This window comes from Oryctolagus cuniculus, chromosome 6 (assembly GCF_051225735.1).
Source record: "Oryctolagus cuniculus isolate XC-2025 breed Fujian yellow rabbit chromosome 6, ASM5122573v1, whole genome shotgun sequence".
In the NCBI taxonomy this organism is placed as follows: domain Eukaryota; kingdom Metazoa; phylum Chordata; class Mammalia; order Lagomorpha; family Leporidae; genus Oryctolagus; species Oryctolagus cuniculus.
The window spans coordinates 36932032-36953122 of NC_142872.1; the positions used below are offsets into that span (position 1 = coordinate 36932032).

The window sequence follows — 21091 nt, forward strand, 5'->3', positions numbered from 1 at the left end:
TAAAGTACATAGATTTTCAAATATAGAAAATAAATGCTAGACACTTTCTTCTCAATCTTCCCCTACGCCACTAGGAAAACTTATTTTAAATCCTAGGAACACTGATTTTATCTTCACCACAGATTAATATGAGCAAAGTATTTCATTCTTGGGCTTCCACCTAAGGGTAAGAAGACACCATGTAGCATATGGTCTTGGGACAGAGATACAAGTTAAACAAGTAGTCAAAACATGACAGATGCTGAGCAACAATGAGTATTTATAATCCACATTATAGAAAATAGAAAAGAATGCATCAGGTGGAAATATCATGCTCACCGGAGAACTATTTGAGCAGTTTATATAAATAAAAAGGCCATGAAAATAAGTAAATGCATTTTGATATGCTAATGGAAAAATATCAATTATAAATAAGAAAGACTGTCTTAAAGTATCTGTCCCAAACAGATACTTAAGATATTTGATTTGCAAATTATCATTAGGTAATTGAAGATGAACAACTAAAATCTTAAAAATCACAAAATCTTAGAGGTGGAATGAATCTTTCCCATGCTATGTTCCATCTTGTCTTCTACAAAAGGAGTTCTGTGGACGTCTATGAATTCAAGACCCTGATTGAAAAGACTGTAGTCATTCTAGCTGTAGAATCCACGGTAAACCAGGATCACATCACAGCCCAGAGGATGCATAGCTCCATCAAAATTCAGCAAAACCCGTAACGAACAAATTTAATTTTTTCGCCCAAAATTCTGTAGAGAAAACAAAAGAAAAATAGAGAATGAAAAATAAGTTATTAAAAGAATGGGTTAAACTCTCTGGGAAATGTGCTATGTGCATCTCAATAAATATTTGAACTTGGTACATGATGCATAGGCTGGGCTGCTTTTTTACAAGAATCTAGACTCTGTCTGTCCCCAGTCTTACACATGTCATGTTCTTGGGACAGCTGACCCTTTCCATTTGCTTAGACCTCACTCAGCTGGAACCTGCCAGTACTTGAGAAAGAAGAGGAGTAGGCATTGCCTAAGTGGTCCTCGAGAAGATGGCAGCCGGGCAACTGTAAGAGCAAAGGTTTTATAAGGAGAAACAGCGGAGGGAGGAAATGGGAAAATAGGTAAGGAAGTTAGAAAAAAATCCCACAGAAGGACAGAGGAAAAAGAGTAGGGTAGAAGTGTCCTGTGTTGTCCCGCAATCTGAAGAACGTTTGAAAAGATTGCCTTGGGATTCCAGAATGCATCACTGCTTCCTGCTTTGCTTAGACTCCCTGTAGCTGGAGGGCTGCCAGGCTGTCGACTGTGGCGTCACCAAGATCAGCTGTGCATCCTCAAGGCTGCTGACTGTCATCATCTTGGTCTCTAGTACACCATTAGTGTATCATAATAGAATTAAAGTCATTTCTACATTTGCAGAACACCCACTATGATTCCATAGAGAACTACGATACAAAAGTATTTTTAAGAAATGAAAACGGGGTTGGCGCTGTGATGTAGCGGGTAAAGCTGCTGCCTGCAGTGCCAGCATCTCATATGGGCGCCAGTTCGAATCCTGATTGCTCTACTTCTGAAGCGGCTCTCTGCTATGGCCTAGAAGGGCAGTAGAAGATGGCCCAGAGCCTTAGGCCCCCGCACCCACGTGGGAGACCCAGAGTAAGCTCCTGGCTCCTGCCTTCAGATAAGCTCAGCTCTGGCCATTGTGGCCATTTGCAGAATAAACCAGCAGATGGAAGAACTGTTCTCTCTCTCTCTCTCTCTCTCTCTCTGCCTCTGCCTCTCTAACTCAGCCTTTCAAATAAATAAATATGTCTTTCAGAAAAAGAAAGAAAAAAAAATGAAAACTTTAGGGAAAGATAGTGTTTTCTGGCTATCTTTTATAGTTATTGCAATTATTTTTTATATTTATGCTATATCTAGAGTATCAGCATAATGAACTAACATGATGATTTCTTCATTAATTTCAACCAGTAAATATATATGATCATGTTCTTACATTTTTTCACTGCAGAAAACACATTTATTCCGGTAAGTTCGGCCATTGCTTGCACAGACTGGATCAAGTTCACTGGTGCAAATAGGATTTGATTTAAATGTGTATAAAATACAATCTGGCTGAAAAATATTAAGACTGCATGAAATTTGTCAGATATTGAATATCTCAATAAAATATGATTCAATTCTAACATGAAATACCACATATCAAAAACAGGATAAACACATTCTATATGTAGGCTTAGCAATAAAAACTTTCTTAAGTTTTAAAAAATTATCAACATTTCATATCTTCTATTATTAACAAAAAAGGCAATATACTTTCGATACATTAGTCACATATGCTCCCCTTCTGTTATCTCTTGTGAATCTTTTCATCACATTCAAATGAGTCTCAAAACTACATTTTCTATTTCTCTCTCCACATTTTTTTCTACCATTTCACCACACACACACACACACACACATACACATTTTGGTTAGTTTTCATAGTGTGGTAATTTACACAAAAAACACTACTTTGTATTTTTACATAACCTACATTTTAGGTAAACTATTTCCATTCTAACGTTTACAGCTATAATTAATTTTTTCACTGTAGTAATCCACTACACACATACATGGATTTTCAAAACAGATCATTGAATTGACACTTTTTCTTTTGTTTTACAAGAACGAACATTTCTATGCTAAGCAACAAAGAATCTCTCAGATATTTGTTTGTAATAACGTTTATTCCCCAAAATGAAATTTTGGGATAACAAGATATGCACATTTTTATCACATCAGGGTAATTTCAAATGATTTTGTTTGTGATTTCTGAAAGTTAATACAGTCACATTATAGATTTTTACTTTTTGAAGGTCCATTTGGCTTGTATATTTTATTTGGTGAATTTTATTAAAATGTATAATTTAAAAAGGTTAGTAGGTTACCTTTTTTAACTACATAAATAATTCATTTTGTCTTACCTTTCGCTTTTTACCTTGTTTAAACAGAAGGGAAGTTTCTGCAATAATCAAGGACAAAAAAATACACAAATGAAAAGGAATAAAAACATAAACTTACAAAAAACACAACCCGATTAGTGAGTGATCACATCTCTTAGTAGCTAAAAACAGCAGTAGCAAAATACTAAATTCTTAAAATAAAGCATTTTTAAAACATTTTGAAGTCCTAAATTACCTGAGAAAAAATAATTTTACATATTACTTTGTAACATCTTCCATTGTTTCTTCAGATTTATAGTTGAGATCTTAGTCAAAAGGGACAATGCTTACATGATTCATTCAAATATAAAAAATTAAGCAATACTTAATTAATCATACCTTAATTTAATGCCTTAAAGATTGATTTATTCTGAAATTCAAACACCAGAAGTTTAAGGGAAATAACTTGGTGCCAGAAGTGTCAGTGTGCATCTTCCATACACCAATAGGCCTTGACTTTAGGAGACTCAGAGCAGATAAACATTGACTCAAATTGTTAAGGGGTTCCAGGTTAGGAAGAGAAGAGTTTCACTCATACTTTGATATAATAACAACAGAATCAGACTTACCAAAAAGAAAAAGAGTTTTGACTTTTTCAGTTAAGGATGAGCGAAGAGCTAAGATCTACTGCCATTTCTAACCCACCATTCTATCTCTATTTCTCTAACATGAGAATAAAGAATTTACTCATGCAAATTCAAAAAGACATGGGTAACATACCCTATTTCACATTACCAATTAAATGTTACTGCCTAACACAATTAGTCCCCCTACTCCTGAATTAGGTAATTGTTGATGCACTTTCTAGGATATGACAAGTGCTTCTGTCAGAACTAGAAAATACACTCACCAGAATAAAGAAGAAAGGCTAGGAGCATGATGAAAATAGCTTTAATCCATGATGAGTAGGAAGGCATTTTTTCATGTCTGTGAATGGAAAGGTTTGTATGGTTTATAATTCATGAAGCAGACAAATTTCAAATATTTAATGTTCAAACAGAATCAGGCCCCACACTTGGAAACTTTCCTACCGGTAAATGAACTGTCCCAAACCCCTAGATTCCTGATGTATGCAAACTATTTCCTCTTTTATTACTCCAGTCCTAACATCAATAAAACACATAATGTGTGTGAAGAAGTCTCCCTGGCCATGTGAGAGAATGTCTAGGCCAGAGTGCATTTTGCACAGGTAAGCAGTAGCTGCTTGCCTTCCCAACACTTTGGGATAGCCCCTAAGTAACATAACTATGTTTAAAAAAACCTGCACATTTGGATTTCAGTCATTTCGGGCAGCACTGCCCTAGAATAGTCCTTGCAGCAATGCTACACACTAGAACCGTGTCCCCAGATTCTCCACATGACCTACCTCAAGGAGAGAGATAACGGGGATTGAGGCCAACAGCTCAGGAGGCTGTGCCTAACTTTTTCACACTCCCTCCTCAGCTATCGCCTTCCAGCTAAGTCTCTTTTATTGACCTGTGAGGGAGGGAATCAATGGGGTAGGACAGATGGCTCAGAGCAGATATGGCAGGGAGGTATAATGTGTTCTCTCTGGGAGCTATAAAGAAGGGCATGATGTACCCAGAAGTATGAGGAAAGGGAAAAATGATGAGAGTGATTGTAGATCCCAATATAGAAAAGTAATATGAAATCATCCAAGCAATTGCATTGGAAAGGAGCAAAATAATTGAAACAAGACAATAAAACTTTTGTTATCTGTGCTTAGATAAGTACCTGGACCCTCAGTAGATATCAACAGTAGAATGTGTTATACCCAACAGGTTTAATTTTCTTTATATTTTGAGAAAATTATAGGTTTACAATTGGAAGAAAAATGCAGGAGGATTCTGTTTGACTACATTTCCTCTAATGGCAAAGTGTGTGAAACTATAGTAAGTATTTCACCGGGGACTTCAGGTGAGCTAGAAATTTTCACAAGTACTCTTTTTCATACAAATAGCTAGTTAGTATATGAAAAGGCGTTGATCATCACTCATCATCAAAGAAGTGAAAATCAAAACTACAGTGAGATATAACTTCATACCAGTTCAGATGGCTATTATGGAAAAAAAGACAATAAGTGTAGCCAGCAAAGTGCAGAAATTGGAACTCTTGTGAACTACTGAAAAGAAAGTATAAGGGTGTAGCCACAGTGGAAAAAACTGTGAAGGATCCTCAAAAATTGAAAATGGAAATATTATAAGATCCAGCATTTCAGTTCTTGGTATATAGTCACAGAAAATGAAGTCAGTATGTCAAAGAAATACTAGCACCCTGTGTTCATCATAGCATTATTGATACCAGCCAATATATAAGGAAACAACCTATGAGTCCATGGAGAATGTGTGGATAAAGAAATTGTGGTATGTATACATAATGGACCATTAGCCAGCCATAAAAGAAGGAAAACTATGTTTGTGAAAACGTGGATGAACCTAAAGGAAATCGTGCTATCTGAAATAAACTAAACACAGCAAGTCTCACTTACATGTGGCATCTCAAATAGCTCAAATACATACTAGCAGAGAGTAGAACGGTGGTTTCCAGGAGCTGGGAATTAAGGGAAAGGGGAGATGTCTGTCAAACAGCACAGACTTTCAGTTATAAAAGGAACAAGTTCTGCTGACCTAATGTGTAGGGTGAATGATAGTGATTGTGTGAATTATTTTGATTATAGTAATCACTAACAATATATAATCAAAATCCTCACATAGTAGACTTTGAATATATTCAATCTTTATTTCTAAGTGCTTATAAACAGTCATAGTTAAAGACATACCCTTTGATTCCAGTGCATTTCTTAAAAATTCATATTCAAATTGTACACAATTATATAGCGAACACAATGCTCAGTCATTCTTTTTTTTTTTAAGATTTATTTATTTATTCGACAGGCAGAGTTACAGATAGAGAGAGGGAGTATCAGAGAGAAGTCTTCCATCCGCTGGTTCACTCCCCAAATGGCCACACCAGCTGGAGCCGTGCTGATGCAAAGCCAGTAGCCAAAACTTCTTCCCGGTCTCCCACGCGGGTGCAAGGGCCCAAGCACTTGGATCATCTTCCACTTCTTTACCAGGCCATTAGCAGGGAGCTGCATTGGAAATGGAGCAGCTGGGTCTCCAACTGATACCCGTATGAGATGCTGGCACTGCAGGCAGAAGCTCAACCTGCTTTACCACAGCACTGGTCCCTGCTCACTCATTCAAAATGAAAATATTTATTGTAAATTACAGCTTGCATAGCTAACACATGCCACAGATTGCCAATAGTCTTCAAATAGTATATCTATGTTTCTGCCATTAAATTGATCTTCTGAATTAGCCGCTGGGCTTTCCTGTTTCTTGGGCTGGAAGGTTGAGAGAAATACAGACACATCTGTCTTAGATACCACAAGCAAATCCTAAGTCAAAGAAGGCGTTGATGGTTATTATCCCAGGACTACATCTCTACATTTCAACTGACTTGTAAATAAGAAAGAAACATGCATGATAAATTTCCCCAAAGTCTTACATTACTTTTGATATAAATTCAGCATTTAATTTCAGACACATGCTAAGTTGTAGAGTCTAAGTCAGTATGGTTTAACATTTGTGAGCAAAACATTAATCTGGAGTGATTTTCAGAAATTCAGGTTCCTAGATTTGAAAACGGGAAGTTTTCATTCTTTAGGACTGAGAAAATATTAGATAGCTTTATATTTTTATATTTGTATATAATATATATATGTATAAATGCCCAAGGTAGGTAATTTCTGGAAATCAAGCCCTTATTTCCAAAATTCTTTACTTAACAGCAACAACAAAAAAATTACCAGGGTCGGTGCTATGGCATAGAGAGAAAAGCCACCACCTGCAATGTCAACATCCTATATGGGTGCTGGTTTGAGTCCCGGCTGCTCCACTTCTGATCTAGCTCTCTGCTAAAGCACCTGGGAAGGCAGGGGAAGATGGCCAAGTCCTTTGGGCCCCTGCACCCACGTGGGAGACCCGGATGAAGCTCCTGGCCTCCGGATTCAGCCCAGCCCAGTGCTGGTCACTGAAACCATTTTGGAGAGTAAACCAACAGATGGAGGATCTCTCCCCTCTGCTCTTGTCTCTCTCTCTCTCACTCTCTCTGTGACTCGGCCTTTCAAATAAAACAAATAAATCTTTTAAAAAATTACCAGAATAGGGGCAAATGTTATGATGCTACAGGTTAAGTAGTCACTTGGGGCCAGCGCTATGGCGCAGAGGGTTAATACCTTGGCCTGAAGCGCGCCAGCATTCCCTATGGGCGCTAGTTAGAGACCTGGCTGTTCCACTTCTGATCCAGCTCTCTGCTATGGCCTGGGAAAGCAGTGGGAGTCCTGGAAGAAGCTCCTGGCTCCTGGCTTCGGATCAGCACAGCTCCGGTGTTGCAGCCAATTGGGGAGTGAACCATCGGATGGAAGACACCTCTCTCCTTCCCTCCCTCTCTCTCTCTCTTTCTCTGTGTGTGTGTGTGTGTGTATGTATGTGTAACTCTGACTTTCAAATAAATAAATAAATCTTTAAAAAAGTAGGCACTTGGACATCACATCCCACACTAGAATGCCTGGTATGATTCCTGCTGCCTGTGTTTCTGATCCATCTCACTGCTAATAAGCTGCTTGGAGATAGTAGGTGATAACTCAAGTACTTGATTGTCTGCTACCCACATGGGAGACCTAGATGAAGTTCCTGACTCCCGTCTTTGGCCTAGCTGAGCCCCAGCTGCTCTTAGCATCTGGGGAGTGAACCAGCAGAGAAAAGATCTCCTATCCCTCCCCTATCTTTTAAAAAACATATAATAAACTTTAAAATACCAAATTTGTGCACTGTGTATCAATCCACTGTTTAAACAAAGGAACAAAGGACAATTTGATGAAGATAATATATCAGTTTATTAAGCAAAATAAAATGTTAATTGCATCATTAAATAGTTGAGCGTAGAAAATAAAAACCCTAAAATCCCAGGATCACAGAATTGGAAAGAACATTGAATGTCTAGAACTTCATCATGCGTCCCATGGGAGGATTCACCTGATCTGTTAGGAACATAAGACCCTGATTGCAAAAGCTCGAGTTAACTGTAGAATCCGCTTCTAACAGGGGGTCATAGTAAAATCCACAGCAATGTGTAGTTCCATCAAAAAGTCAACATTCACCGTAACGAGCCAAATTAAATTTGCCGCCACTTTCCCTGTAGAGAAAGAGACAGAGAGAAAGGAAAAGAAGTGATTGAAAGGGCACAGGAAACATCTTGAAAAGTACACCATGGGACACAGTGAAGAGGCTGCGCCCCACCTCCACAAGCCCCCACCCCCGCCCCCAGGCCTCCTGTGTCTCCACTAGGGGCACACCTGACCCTTCCTATTCTGGCAGCTTTGCCCCAGGCTTGGAACCTGTCCACTCTGAGCAAGGAGCTAAGAATTGTGTTAGTGGCTTTTGAAACATAGATGACAATAGGTGCAAAGACTTTCTGACAGAGAACAGCCATGAGAAGAAAAATGGAACCAATACAGGAGCGCTTTGCAGAGCCACCAGACCACAAACTCCTCAAGGAGCAGACAGGTCAGTGATCTGGAGTGGACATGTCCAAGAATATCCCTGTCACTCCAGGAAAATTTGGAAGGCAGCATGGAGTTCAAGAAATAAAAGTGAACATCAGAAGAATTCTTCCCAGCACAAATGGCTCAACTAGATAGATTTCAGAGTATAGCAGAGATCTCTTTAGCATCAGGACTTTGAAATTATGTCATATTGGTTGCTAGTCTGCCATAGTAATTCACAATAAATTCTATCAGCTGACTCACATGTATGTGGAACACCCACCATAGTTACGTTCTGAGAGCTCAACTTTCAGAAGTGAGAATTTCAAGGAAAGGGACAAATGGGTTTCTTTATCTTTTACAGCATCATTAGTTTTCTTGTCTGTGTATTCTAGATTACAGTAACATGGATCTACTAAGATTTTGTTACTAGTTACTTAGAAAGAGCACATATGTACTAGTGTGTCCTTACTTGTATGCAAGGCAGAACAAGCATTTGTTGCAGTAAGTGTGGCCATTAGTTGCACAGACTGGAAGATATTCTGTGGTGCAAAACTTGCGAGTGTGAGTATACAGATTACAGACTGTCTGCAAAAGACACAGAGGACAACAAGAGTGCGTCAGACAACTACCATTGGGGTAGAAACAGTCTCCATTCTTAATATGTAATGTCATAATCCAAAGTGAGATAAACATAATGTGTAGAGATATTTAATGACAAACATTTAATGACATTCTATTTCTTAAAACTGGCATAATAAAATACATATTTTTAATTTTGCAGACTCATTCTATAATACATTTTTCTTGGTAAATTTTGCATTGAAACTAAAAGTATGTCATTGTAAAAATTAAAAGTGATACAAAATGAAGGAGAAGGGAGAGTGGAATGTGGGCAGGAGGGAGGGTAAGACGGGAAGTATCACTGTGCTCCTAAATCTGCTACGTCTCATCCAGTTAAATATGTACATATAAAACACATGGAATTTGTTCACCTTATATAAATAAAAAGATTAAGTTAAAATTTTACTTTTTCTACATACCAAATCGATCAGTAATAACTTACCGGATACCTGTACATTGCTGATTTTAAATAAAGCGTTTCTGAAAGCAAAGCAGAGATGACAAAGACAGTACATTACAAAAGCATCTCTCTGGTGAGAAGTGCCCATATCTGTAACAGAATTTCCAACTACTTTAAACAGTGTTGTGCATGCATTCACTTCAATAGGAAAAATTAATCAATACTCTCCCCTCATTTTCAGATTCTATCTAATATTTCACAATTATCTTATGATAAAATTCACGGACAACACTGAGCTTTAGGGAAGACACATTTCCCCCAACATATTTGTCAGAGAGTTCTCTCCTTATACCATTCATTGACTTGAATGACTCAGAGCTGGCAAATAATAAATGTGATGAGCAAGCACTGGCAGATTTAGAAGATAGCATTCCTCCTTGCACCTTGCAGTCAACAACAATGGCATTTGAATTCCTTAAAGAAAATGCAATTTAGGGGCTGGCACTGTGGCATAGCAGGGAAGTGCTGGCATCCCATATGGGCGCTGGTTCAAGTTGCGGCTGCTCTGTTTCCGATCCAGCTCTCTGCTATGGCCTGGGAAAGCAGTAGAAGACGGCCCAAGTCCCTGGGCCCATGCACCCGGGTGGGAGAACCTGAAGAAGCTCCTGGCTCCTAGCTTTGGATTGGTGCAGCCCTGGCCATTGTGGCATTGGGGAGTGAACCAGTGGATGGAAGACTTCTCTCTCTCTCTCTCTTTCTCTGCCTTTCAAATAAATAAGTAAATCTTTAAAAAAAATGCAATTTAAAGCCCTTGAGTTACTGACAAACAAGATCTAAAGCCTGCTGCCCATTCTAACTCATGACTCTATTTCAACTTATCTAATGCAGGAAACAAAGAAAAGTAATCCACTGATGTGACTGTAAGAAGGTATGCCCTGTATCACCTTATCAGTTTAAGGATTACAAACAACATCCTCCATTCCTAAATTACAGAGTTATTTCCTGAATTTTCTAGGGAAGCATTTCACTTAAACTAGAATGGACTGGAATTTTACTCACCAGAGTAAAGAGGAAATGTGAAGATAATGGTGAAAATGACTTTGATCTTTGATGAGAAGAGGGACATTTTATCAAGTCTGTGGAAGAAAGCTTTAGGAGTTTGTAACAATGTTACCTGCCAAACAGAGTAAACAAAATGAATCCAGGGCTCCGTTTTAGAAAGTTTCTTATTTAAGGAAATGGCTCCAACCCCCTAGGTTCCTTCTTGGGGCGAATCATCCTCTTCCACTGTTCCCCAAACCTGTGCTTCAACAAGGCTTAAAATGTCATTTCAGAAGCCCATCTAAGAGAGGTCAAGGAAAGCCCAGGAAACTGTTAACAAAATGGAAGGATCTGACTGCTCTCTGAACTTTTTAGTCTGCCTGGAAGGAGACTGGTCGCATTAAAACAAAACAAAACAAAACAAAACAAAACAAAACAAAACTGTGCATTTGAGTCTGTATTTTTCTCGGAAGATAGGAATGATCTCGGCTGGGACGATGGATCTGGAGCAGTCCTCACAGCAGTACTGCACAAGAACACTATCGCTCTAGATGCCCCATCACACCTACCTCACAGAGATAAGGGGGCTCACGGCCAGCCGCTCTGGAGACTGGCTGTCCTGCCCAGCCATGGCCTTCCAGCTAAGTCTCTTTTATTGATCTGTGAATGAGGAGCTGGATGGGGGTAGGACAGATGGTTCAGGGCAGATAAGACACAGAAGTATGCTATGTCCTCCCTAGAGGCTACAAAGCAGGTGGTGAGAGGTGTCTCACAAACACTTCTCAAGGGAGTTCTCAACAGGATGCTTGGGGACAATTTGTTCTTATGAAGTCAAAAATATGAGAAAGAGAGAAGATAACAGAAGTAGTTACAGATTCTAAGATACAGAAGAAATATAGATTCTAAGATACAGAAGAAAACTTTCCAATCACGTGAGTTCAAAACAGAAAACAAAATGAAGTAGGAAAAAGAAAGAGTTTGAGGATGACAGACATGAACCTGTCAGTAATATTATTTAAAACTATATGCATACTGGAATCATGGAGAACTTTCTTTTCTTTCAGTTTAATATTTTACTTGCTTTTTTAAACAAAAATACTTTTAATTTACAATATAGTCAAATGCTTAATACTCCACTCAAAGATTTCAACAAATAAAAATTAAAAAGATCATATTCAGCAAGAAAATAGGCCAGACCTATGAACAATAATCAAATGAAAAGACATTTGGCTTCATTCACATAAAGTAAATTTTAAAAGTCACAGTATCATTAAAATATAAAAATGCATAATTCTTAGCAATTTGCAAAGATTTAAAACAAAGTTTGACAAAACACTATTTGCAGCAAAACTGATACACATAGACATTTCTTCTTTTGTTTTTCTTTTTTGATTTGTTTTAATTTTAATTTTAGGGGGAAATTTTAAACAGTATGAATGCATCATTCTGCAGTCAAAATTGTAAATCCACCACTAGTTGACAAGGACTGAGCACTGGCAAGCTTTAGAAGCTCCCAGAACAATCCCATGTGCAGTAAGGTTTGAGGAAATTCTTCTGACACACAGGCTGGAAACATTTGGAACAGCAGAAAGAGAGAGAGAGAGAGAGAGAGAGAGAGAAAGAGAAAGAGAGAGTCATATATATTTGTGGTATATATTTAAAGTAGTGTCAGTAATAAATATTTAAACTGTCTGGACTTAGGTTGTTGACTACAGGGCACTGTCACCTTAACCCTACCTGATGTTTCCAGGAATAAACTCATCACGAAAGAAACTCATGATAGAGAAATAAACTAAATTCAGCTGAAGCTGAGGTGAAGTTGCTGGGAAGCTCTTTATAGTCCATGCAGTGGATTTCTCTTTATGTGTGCATCAGTAGACATCAAGAGTAAAACAGATTGCCTGTGACTCCCCAAGCAGCCTAGGAATCAACTAGTATAGGAAATGTTAGGTATGTAAATTATTTTGTACGGTTTTGTAAGAAAAAAATGAATGTATTAGTTTGTGTAAGAGAATGAGTAAGGAGAAGATTATGACTTTGGATGACAGAGATCTTAAAGAGACAGAAAAAATAGAGACTAATCTCAGTGTCACTTTCTCATGAATTGTGGGCTAAATCAATTCACCACTCAGGCAATAATGGGATAAACTTCCTGGATCTGACCTAAGCAAACATAAACATCAGCTGAGCTTCATACTAGGTCCTCTACTGCGTTATACTGAGAAGTGCAAGGTTTTGTGTTGATTTTTTCCCTTGCTACTGTTGTTGTTTGGAGAACCCATATTCTTGAAAATACAATTATGATACTTTCGAAAGACACTAGATATTTTAAATTTGTTTCTGACTCGAAGAGGCCAAAGTGACTTGATGATGTTTATTACCGGGAGACACAACGGATTGACTGGGTTGGGCATACTTCTGAGTACCACAGTGTGTCTTGAGATTAGAGTCTAATGCCCAGACCCATTTTCATGGGATAGGGAGTTGGGTGTTAAATAGGGAAAGAATAAACTGGCAGATAGAACCTGAGTACAAGAGTGGAAGCCCATTTTTCTAGGAGATTCTGCATACAGAGAGTTTATCACAGTGCCCCATCCCAGCTGCTTGTGGGGAATGTAGTTGAGAGGTGAATAAGAAATGTGCCAAACTATCTCTCTACAGAAAAAAATTGTGTCAAGAAATGTCATAGTGTCTCAGGGCATGCAAGTTTACAACTGAGACAATATGTCCTCATTAGGATGATCAGAGATGAACCTATGAGCAGAATACTAGAAAGTTTAAAAAGTCTTTCGTGAAACAGAATAGCCAGTTCAAGAGTTCAATGTTGCAAGAAGCATTGCAAGGAAATAAATAATTTCAAGATAATTCCAAAACACAAAGTAAATGGGCACATGAGGCAAGGTGCAGTTAGAGAGATCAAGAAGAATAGCTCATGTGGAACTTCCAGAATGTTCTCCTACAGATTCTGGTGCTTCAGGCTAAAGAGGAGCCCAGGAGTCTGTACTCCCACCAAACACTCAAGTAATGTATTGTGTATTCACCTCTGAATATGTTTCTTTAATTATAGTTATGAAAACTATTTTAACTCATTACTAACCAAAGATAGTATGAATATTTTAACAAAGATAAAAAAATTTAACATTTTATTGAGTGAAATATTTATGATTATAAATTGTGGTAGATTTTATATTAACAAACTCAAAATTATTATAATAGCTTTTTTTAAGTTATCAGTGAAAAATTGGACACAGAGAATAAAGTTCCTTTAGTTACAGGCTATTAGTGTTGGAAAGGTTCTTTGACATCCTATGTACTTCCTATGTACCGTAGAAGTCTTCACTTGATCAACCAGGAATGAGACCCTAATTAAGGAGAGTCTAGTTGATTGCAGGAGCCACCACAAAAAGGGTTACAATGAAGCCACCAGAATGTGTCGGTCAGGCAAAATTCAGCATTCACCATAATGCAAAAATACAAACGCATCTTTACTTTGTCTGTAGATGAAGAGCACAAAGAGAAGAAAAAGTAAATAACGGAAAGAACATTTTAAATTTACTGAGCATCGCATAAAGTGCTTCTCAATGAGGATTTGAACAAGGGACAGCAGAGAGCCTGTGCTCCACTTCTCAAGCAGCTGGGTCCCACCTATTCCCCAGCCTTGCACAAAGCCTCTTCTCCATCTGGGGCAACTGGACTCTTCCCACAAGCTCAGTTCTGACCTGATCTGAGACTTGCCCAAATGTGGAAAGAGAAAGGATTAGAGTGTGTTTTAGTGCATCTCTAGGGGCAGAAGCCAGTTTGGGGATTAAATAGGAAAGGATTTGAGAGGAGGAGACACCTGTGAGAGACACGTTGTGGTGGGGAGAACGCTGGCTGAACCTTCAGGTGCAAACTCCTTCAGAGAGAAGGAGACATGAAGGGGGGTGGGTGGAGCGTCCTGTACTTTAAGGTATGAAGGGTGTCATCCTGTTTGGAAGGCAATGTGGCTCATCAGAGGAGTCCTTCCTAGTATCAGTGGCCCATTGCAATGGATTTCAGAGTTCTATAGTCACCAGTCTAGCATTAGTAATTCACAATAATCAAGCTAAGTTAAATTAATGGATTTATATATTTGCAGAATACCTAAAAGACATATAATTAGAGGCCAAATACAACACTTTTTAACTTTTTTTTCTTTAAACAAAACTGCTTTTAGAAGCAAAAATTTCAGGGAGAGGTACAAGCTTGTTCCTGTGGCTTCTATGAATATAAAGACAATGTAATCATTTTTTGGTATATGTTGCTCCCAGGTCATCAAAACCATGGTTTTTACTATCATTTTGTGATGGTTTCTTTATTACTTTGGGAGAGTAAATATTTATTCTGTATTCTTACCGCTTTTCACTGCAGAACATGCATCTATTGCTGTAAGTCTTGCCATTGGTTGCACAGATTGGATCAAGTTCTTTGGTGCAGATATAGTTTGAATATAAATCACAGTTTGGCTATTGAACACAGAGACAACATAGAATTTGTCAGATGATGAAGTTTTTAATAAAATCTTTCTTTATTCTTCATATAAAATTTCATATATTAAAATGGAATCATTATGGCCTATTTCAAAGTTTAATAATAAAACTGAGGTGCCCATGACTCAACTAAACATGAAATACTACTGTATTGAGTTTATAAACCCAATATGCATTTAAAAATCAATACAGGCTACTGAATGTATATTTTATAACTTAGCTACCTTGTTCTCCCTTCTCAGGTCAAATGTTACCCATTATTTCATACAATAAGAAATCATAAAACAGAGCATCTTTTTGTCTTCCCCAATAGTACCACCATATTCACATGTATGCATTTATGTGTTTGTAAATATATATGTACCACCAAATATACCTATACTTTATATGTAATTTGTTTAGTGTTGGCCATATTGATCATTTACATATATAAGTTGTGTGTATTCTTACATGATTTACTTTCTACACTTCTTTGACCTTTATCTATATAGATGCTTAGAAATATAGTTCATTGTCTTTAGTTCTATTTAATATTCCAATACATGAATATATGAAAAGTACCATTTTATCTATCTTGAAGTATATAATTGGGCTATTGGCTTTTTTATTCCTAAGGCAAATGATTCTACTTAAATACCCTTTAGCACATATTAGATGTTGTGAACAATAAAACTTATGTCCATTATGGAATTTTTAAATAATGGTATAGTTTTATCTTCTCTTTAATGCCAATCAGTTTTATATAGCCAGAAAGATTCAATCTATTGACCTTAATATAATTACAGGTTTTCAATTGTTTTTATTTTTATTTTTTCATTTGTTTAGAAGGATTATTTGGTTACACATTTTTTGTGTTGAAGTTTATTATTAAAATTGACCTTTTCCAACTTCCAAATTAATCAGCATTAACTTACTGGTTTGCGAATGACTGGTAAAGGTGCAAAAGCAGTTTCTGTAACCAACAAAAAAAGAATAATTAAAAAGAAGGAGAAAATGTGGACAAAAGCATATTCTATGTTGGGAAGTTCCCACATTTCTTAGTAGCAGAAACTTATGAGAATTGCTTACTTACACTAAGGCCTTGCAAGTAATGGGATGAGCCTTTTTTGCTAGTACTAAAATACTAAATATACAAAATGACTTCAAATCTGGAAATATTCTATAGCTGAAAAATTAATATCACTTATTAAAAATAACTTTATGTATTATTTAATAACCCACCAAACTCTCCTTTGAAGATGCTATAGTGGCTTTCTCTTCCCATTTTAATAGATGAGATTGCCTACTCAAAGAAGATAATACCTTGCAGAAAGTCCCATAGTATGCCCTGTGAACTAATATGTAGAAATTAATTAGTATTTAATTACTTGGCACTCAATTAAAATACGAAGGATATATCCAACTCCTCTGTTACTTTATTCTGAAATTACATGAGTCAAGATGAACTTTAAGAAAGAGAACTTGTCAGCAGACAGATCTATGAGTCCTCATCTTACACAAGACCTTGACCTAGAAGACTCAAGTACAAATTAGGCTGCCAAGACATGCCAGGTGTAAAGGTGCCACTACTCTCCTCACTTGGCATTCAACCACCATCGAATTTAACCTTAAGAGAGAGAAAAGGTAAATAAATATCTTTCATCACAGATGGATAAAACTCTAAGGTCTGCTGCCCATTCGCAGTACTTCTTTATCTCTAAGGTAGGGAATGAGTAAAAGGTAATTCACAGGTGCAGTTTTAAAAAGGCATTTGAAACATGCCCTGTTTTATTTCACCAGCTTACAGTTTGCAAACCCCATAAAACAAGCTTGGTCAGTTCTGAATTACAGCAGTTGTTTGCAGCACTTTCTACATGTAAAATGCTTCAACCAGGGCTGGAAAATTTACTCACCAGAATGAAAAGGAAATGTCAAGGCAATGATGAAAACTGCTTTGATCCATGACGAGAAGAAAGGCATTTTATCAACTCTGTGGAAGAAACCTTTAGGAATGTTTATAGCACAGAACAAATTGTCCATGTCCAAATGAAAGTCTCTTATGGTTAAAGGAACTGTTCATGTTCTACCTCTCTATTACCTGCCTGTGTTCTTCCCCCAACCCTCATGATCAATAAAGCATATTATATGAACATAGGGCCTCCTAGAAACTTGAGAGAAAGCCCAGGGTAAGTCTTTGAACATCTAAAAAGGAACGGTTTACTCCCCCAACCCTCCGAGTCAGCCCACAAATAGTCTGCCTGCGTTTAAGGAAATATTCTCAACGGAACCTCAGTTTTTGCTCAGGAAGTAAAAACAGGAGAAAAGAAAGGACTGGAGTGGTCCTCAGCACAGCATCGTGAGACGGCCGGGCATCGTCTAGATCTCCCACCTGGCCTACCTGAAGGAGAGAGGGCAACGCAGAGTGCAGACACCAGCTGCAGACGCGGTCTCTATTTTGTTCACCTGCACTTCTCAGTCACGTGTATTCAGCTGAGGAGTCTCCATTACTGATTTGTCAGTGCAGAGCTGCGTGGAGATAAAAGAGCTGCCCAAGGGCAGATGGGACACAGAGATATTCTGTGTCCTCCCCGGAGATCACAAAATAGCATACGAGAATTCCTTCATATAGTACTCAACAGATCTTCCCCCAGCAAGAGGTTCGGGACAAGTAGATCTGATGCATTCAAAAACATGGGGTGAGAGTGGAGAGGTGCTAACAGTACTCAGAGATCCCATCATAGAAAAAGAGTAAAAGCTTTTAAGCTCCCAGGCAGAAATGCCCAAGAGAACAAAAGCAAGAAAAATAAGAAAGCATTTTAGGAAATTCTACATAGACAAATGCCTGTTCTGTAACACTGGAAATACATCAGATTGAATGGATATTTGATTCTTACTGGATCTCTTATTTAAGGTAAATGTAGACGCACATAAAATTTTAAATGCTAACGCAGCGTGTTCTTGTGATGCCATTAAACAGTTCCCCAAATGGGAACATCTTGTAAAGCTATATTATAAGTATACAGCCAGGGATAGATACCAGCTGAAGACCTTTTACCCATGTCCAGTTCTATCCCAAGGACAGGACAGAATAATTTCTATCTCATAGATTTGTCATAAATATTAGAGATACAAATCACCATAATCTAACCTGCCCTTTTTTTGTGTGTGGTAAATAAAGTTAAAATGTAGGAAAGAACCTTTGGTTCTAGCACTGTTCCATGCCAATCTAAATAAATTAGTTGAAGCAAAATGGAATTGAAGTCTGGATTTGAAGCTATTGTGAAGGTATTGTAATGTTCTTATGGTCTACACATTGGCCGTTCATTGTTTCCATTCATTCACAGAGATCACAAGCAGGATAAACAACCACGTCACACAACAGGCCACATGGTTTTGAGACAAATCAGTGAAAAGAATGTTAGGTGTGTGGGTATCTAATATAGCTTCACAAAGAAAATGTAATCTGCTCCAGAGGTAGAGAAGACAATGTCTTCAAGATGAAAGAGGCTGAGGTCAGCGCTTGACGTAGTGGATTAAGTCGCTGCCTGTGACGCTGGCATCCCATAAGGGCACCAGTTCATGTCTCGGCTGCTCCACTTCTGATCCAGCTCCCTGCTAATCTACCTGGAAAAGTAGCAGAAGATGCCCCAAGTCCTTGGGACTTTACACCCACGTTGGAGACCCAGAAGAAGTTCTTGTCTCCAGGCTTCAGTCTGGCCCAGCCCTGGCCACTGTGGCCATTTGAGGAGTGAACCAGCAGATGGAAGACTTCTTTCTCTCAGCCTCTGCCTCCCCCTCTCTGTAACTCCACATTTGAAATAAATAAGTAAATCTTAAAAAAAGAAAAATATGAAAGAGATGTCAAAATAAAGCAGGACAGAACGAGTTGATGGGGACAAGAATATTCTCCAACTGTCCAAGGCAACTTCCCCTGTACTGGGCAAAGAATCCCACAGGGTAACACGGACGGCCGTCAGGGTCTAGTTCAGGCTTGTGAAACAGCAGTTGTGATATGGACCAGGTTCTCCTCCAGCTTACTGAATACGGTTATGTTTTCTGGACACCGCATATTATTGAAATAGAATTCTAAATAAATACATTTACTATCCTTTCAAAGTAGTCCAAGATTTTCTAAGGTGTCTTCTCACAGAAGAGGATGGAGTTACTCGGTGACATGTTCCAATGAGGGAGTTGAGTTGGGTGGGGACAGGCCTGAGTACAACAGTGTATCTGGAGGTTGAGGGTGAAATCCAAACCCATTCTTATGCAAGCAGGTGAGCAATAAATAGACAAACAATAATATCACTTTCAGGGACCACATGAGTGTAGAGATAGGTTACCACTTCTTTTGGGGAGATTTCTAAACAGATAAGGCTTATTAAAATGTCCCTCACCAACTGGGTATGTATGACTTTTACAGGGGGGTAAAAACATTTGCCTATGTAACTCTGCAGAATGAAGACGTAAGTGGTGAGCTAAATGAGAAGAGTAAAATGTTAAGATCTTCTTAGTACCTTATATTACTGGATGTGAAATTCATGGAAGTCTTCATAATCAAAAAATACAGTAATGGCGATAAAAATAGAAATAGACCAAGAATAAGCCCACATATACACAGTCAGTTTTATTGGAGAGGATTGTTTTTTCAATGAATGGTACTGATGCAGGCAAAGCAGCAGCTAGCAAGGAGGAGCGGAGGTCTGCCAGCACTGCTTTGCAGCTCCGCCCACTGCAAATCTGCCTGCACTGCCTGCTGCACCACCCACAACCTCCTTCCCTGCACTGCCCAAGCCTCCTCCTCCTCTGTGCCAACAAACCTCCTCGGGTCTGTCTGGTGGAAATCTACAACGCCTGAAGTTTTGCTGCTTAGAATCCGTGCCAGGTAAAGATATTCCATATGGTTGCAGACTGCATCCCTACGAGGACCTTTATTTCATTTTATCATTATATAAGATGACCACGGTCAAGAGTCACAGCCCCATCATGCACCTGATGCCTTACCATTTCTAGGATTTTCAGAAAAAGGCAGGGAAATGGACAGCACTGAAACCCCACACAGAGTTCTGCTGTCTGCGTACTCAGTGCATCCCCATCCCTGACACCACCCCGTGCCTTCAGCTCATATAAAGGGGGAGCCCTGAATCTTACTGAATGCAGTCCTTCCTTGAGCTTGTCTGGACGCATTCCTGCATGTGTACTTTCGCTTTGCATGTAAATAAATCTTGTTTATCTATTGACTTTATCTACATCACAGCCTTGAATCCCTTCTTTTGATGGAGAAAAAATGTGGGGCCAATCACCCTAACAACAATTCTGAGAAAATTACATATCTACAGAAAAATAATACTTTAAAATACTGACATCTACTAGCTAAAAAACTATTGACACCTACTAGAATAAAAACCAAAATATAATTTGAGGTAAACTGCACACCTAAGTATTAAACTAAAATGAATAATTTTCTAGAAAAAATAGTGAATACATTCATTACCTGAGAGTTGGTGACAGGTTCTTAAACAGAAAGAAAAAGAAGGAAGAGCCATAGAGAAAAATAAATGATACACAGGATCCCATTATTAGAAATTCTACTCACTAAGTTATTATTTAAAAGTAGATAAAAGAACTAGAATTCAAAAAGATCCAACCATAAATAATCAAAAAAGACTCAGTTCTGGACTATGTGTATGTGAGTATGTTTTAATATTGTGTATATGTATATTTATTATTTTATGTGCATATACAAACATAAATATTACATTTCTACAATCAAGGAAAAGAAAAAAAACCAACCAATTAAAAGTTTAAATTTGTGGTTTCTTGAGTTGGATCCCAAAATAAAAAAAGTACATCAGAGAAAAAAATGGTGAATTCAGATTAATGTATGGAGCAATAATTGTTGAAAGCTTCCCCAATCAGAGGAAAGAAATAAATATCCAAATGCAGGAAGCTCAAAAGTTTCCAGTCAGATTCAGTATACACAAGACCACAACATTACAGGATATTGTCTTTTATGAAAA

General features: G+C 38.0%; 2 protein-coding genes across 3 annotated transcripts; both read right to left on the minus strand.

The window, feature by feature from the left end:
* Nucleotides 1-672: 672 nt before the first annotated feature.
* Nucleotides 673-11143, minus strand: LOC103347913 (serine protease inhibitor Kazal-type 10). Its single transcript, XM_089336180.1, has 9 exons — nt 10606-11143; nt 9589-9626; nt 8995-9110; nt 8149-8173; nt 4006-4235; nt 3825-3901; nt 2957-2994; nt 1987-2105; nt 673-749 (listed from the first exon to the last, which is right to left on the minus strand). The coding sequence occupies exons 1-9, from the start codon at nt 10670-10672 to the stop codon at nt 704-706; spliced, it is 756 nt and encodes a 251-aa protein (XP_089192306.1). The 5' UTR covers nt 10673-11143; the 3' UTR covers nt 673-703.
* An 814-nt stretch (nt 11144-11957) lies between these two features.
* On the minus strand, nt 11958-17616 carry LOC103347993 (sperm-associated acrosin inhibitor). Of its 2 annotated transcripts, none has more exons than XM_017341609.4 (5): nt 17473-17616; nt 16988-17077; nt 16010-16047; nt 14962-15071; nt 11958-14081 (listed from the first exon to the last, which is right to left on the minus strand). In XM_017341609.4, exons 2-5 carry the CDS (start codon nt 17052-17054, stop codon nt 14036-14038), a joined length of 261 nt encoding a protein of 86 aa, XP_017197098.1. In that variant the 5' UTR covers nt 17055-17077; nt 17473-17616; the 3' UTR covers nt 11958-14035. The 2 variants fall into 2 exon arrangements, with proteins under 2 accessions (XP_017197098.1, XP_089191055.1); XM_089334929.1 differs by lacking the exon at nt 17473-17616 and adding an exon at nt 17363-17385.
* Nucleotides 17617-21091: the final 3475 nt, after the last annotated feature.

Excerpts from the sequence above, each read along its gene's own strand:
- LOC103347913 (XM_089336180.1), bottom strand. The coding sequence starts at position 10,672 with ATGTCCCTCTTCTCATCAAAGATCAAAGTCATTTTCACCATTATCTTC. Across the intron at positions 9,111-9,588 it reads CAGCAATGTACAGGTATCCG|ACAGTCTGTAATCTGTATAC; the intron begins GTAAGTTATTAC and ends TGTCTTTTGCAG. Across the intron at positions 2,995-3,824 it reads AGCCTTTCTTCTTTATTCTG|AAACTTCCCTTCTGTTTAAA; the intron begins GTGAGTGTATTT and ends TGATTATTGCAG.
- LOC103347993 (XM_017341609.4), bottom strand. The coding sequence starts at position 17,054 with ATGCCTTTCTTCTCGTCATGGATCAAAGCAGTTTTCATCATTGCCTTG. Across the intron at positions 16,048-16,987 it reads GACATTTCCTTTTCATTCTG|AAACTGCTTTTGCACCTTTA; the intron begins GTGAGTAAATTT and ends TGTTGGTTACAG. Across the intron at positions 15,072-16,009 it reads TACCAGTCATTCGCAAACCA|CCAAACTGTGATTTATATTC; the intron begins GTAAGTTAATGC and ends TGTGTTCAATAG.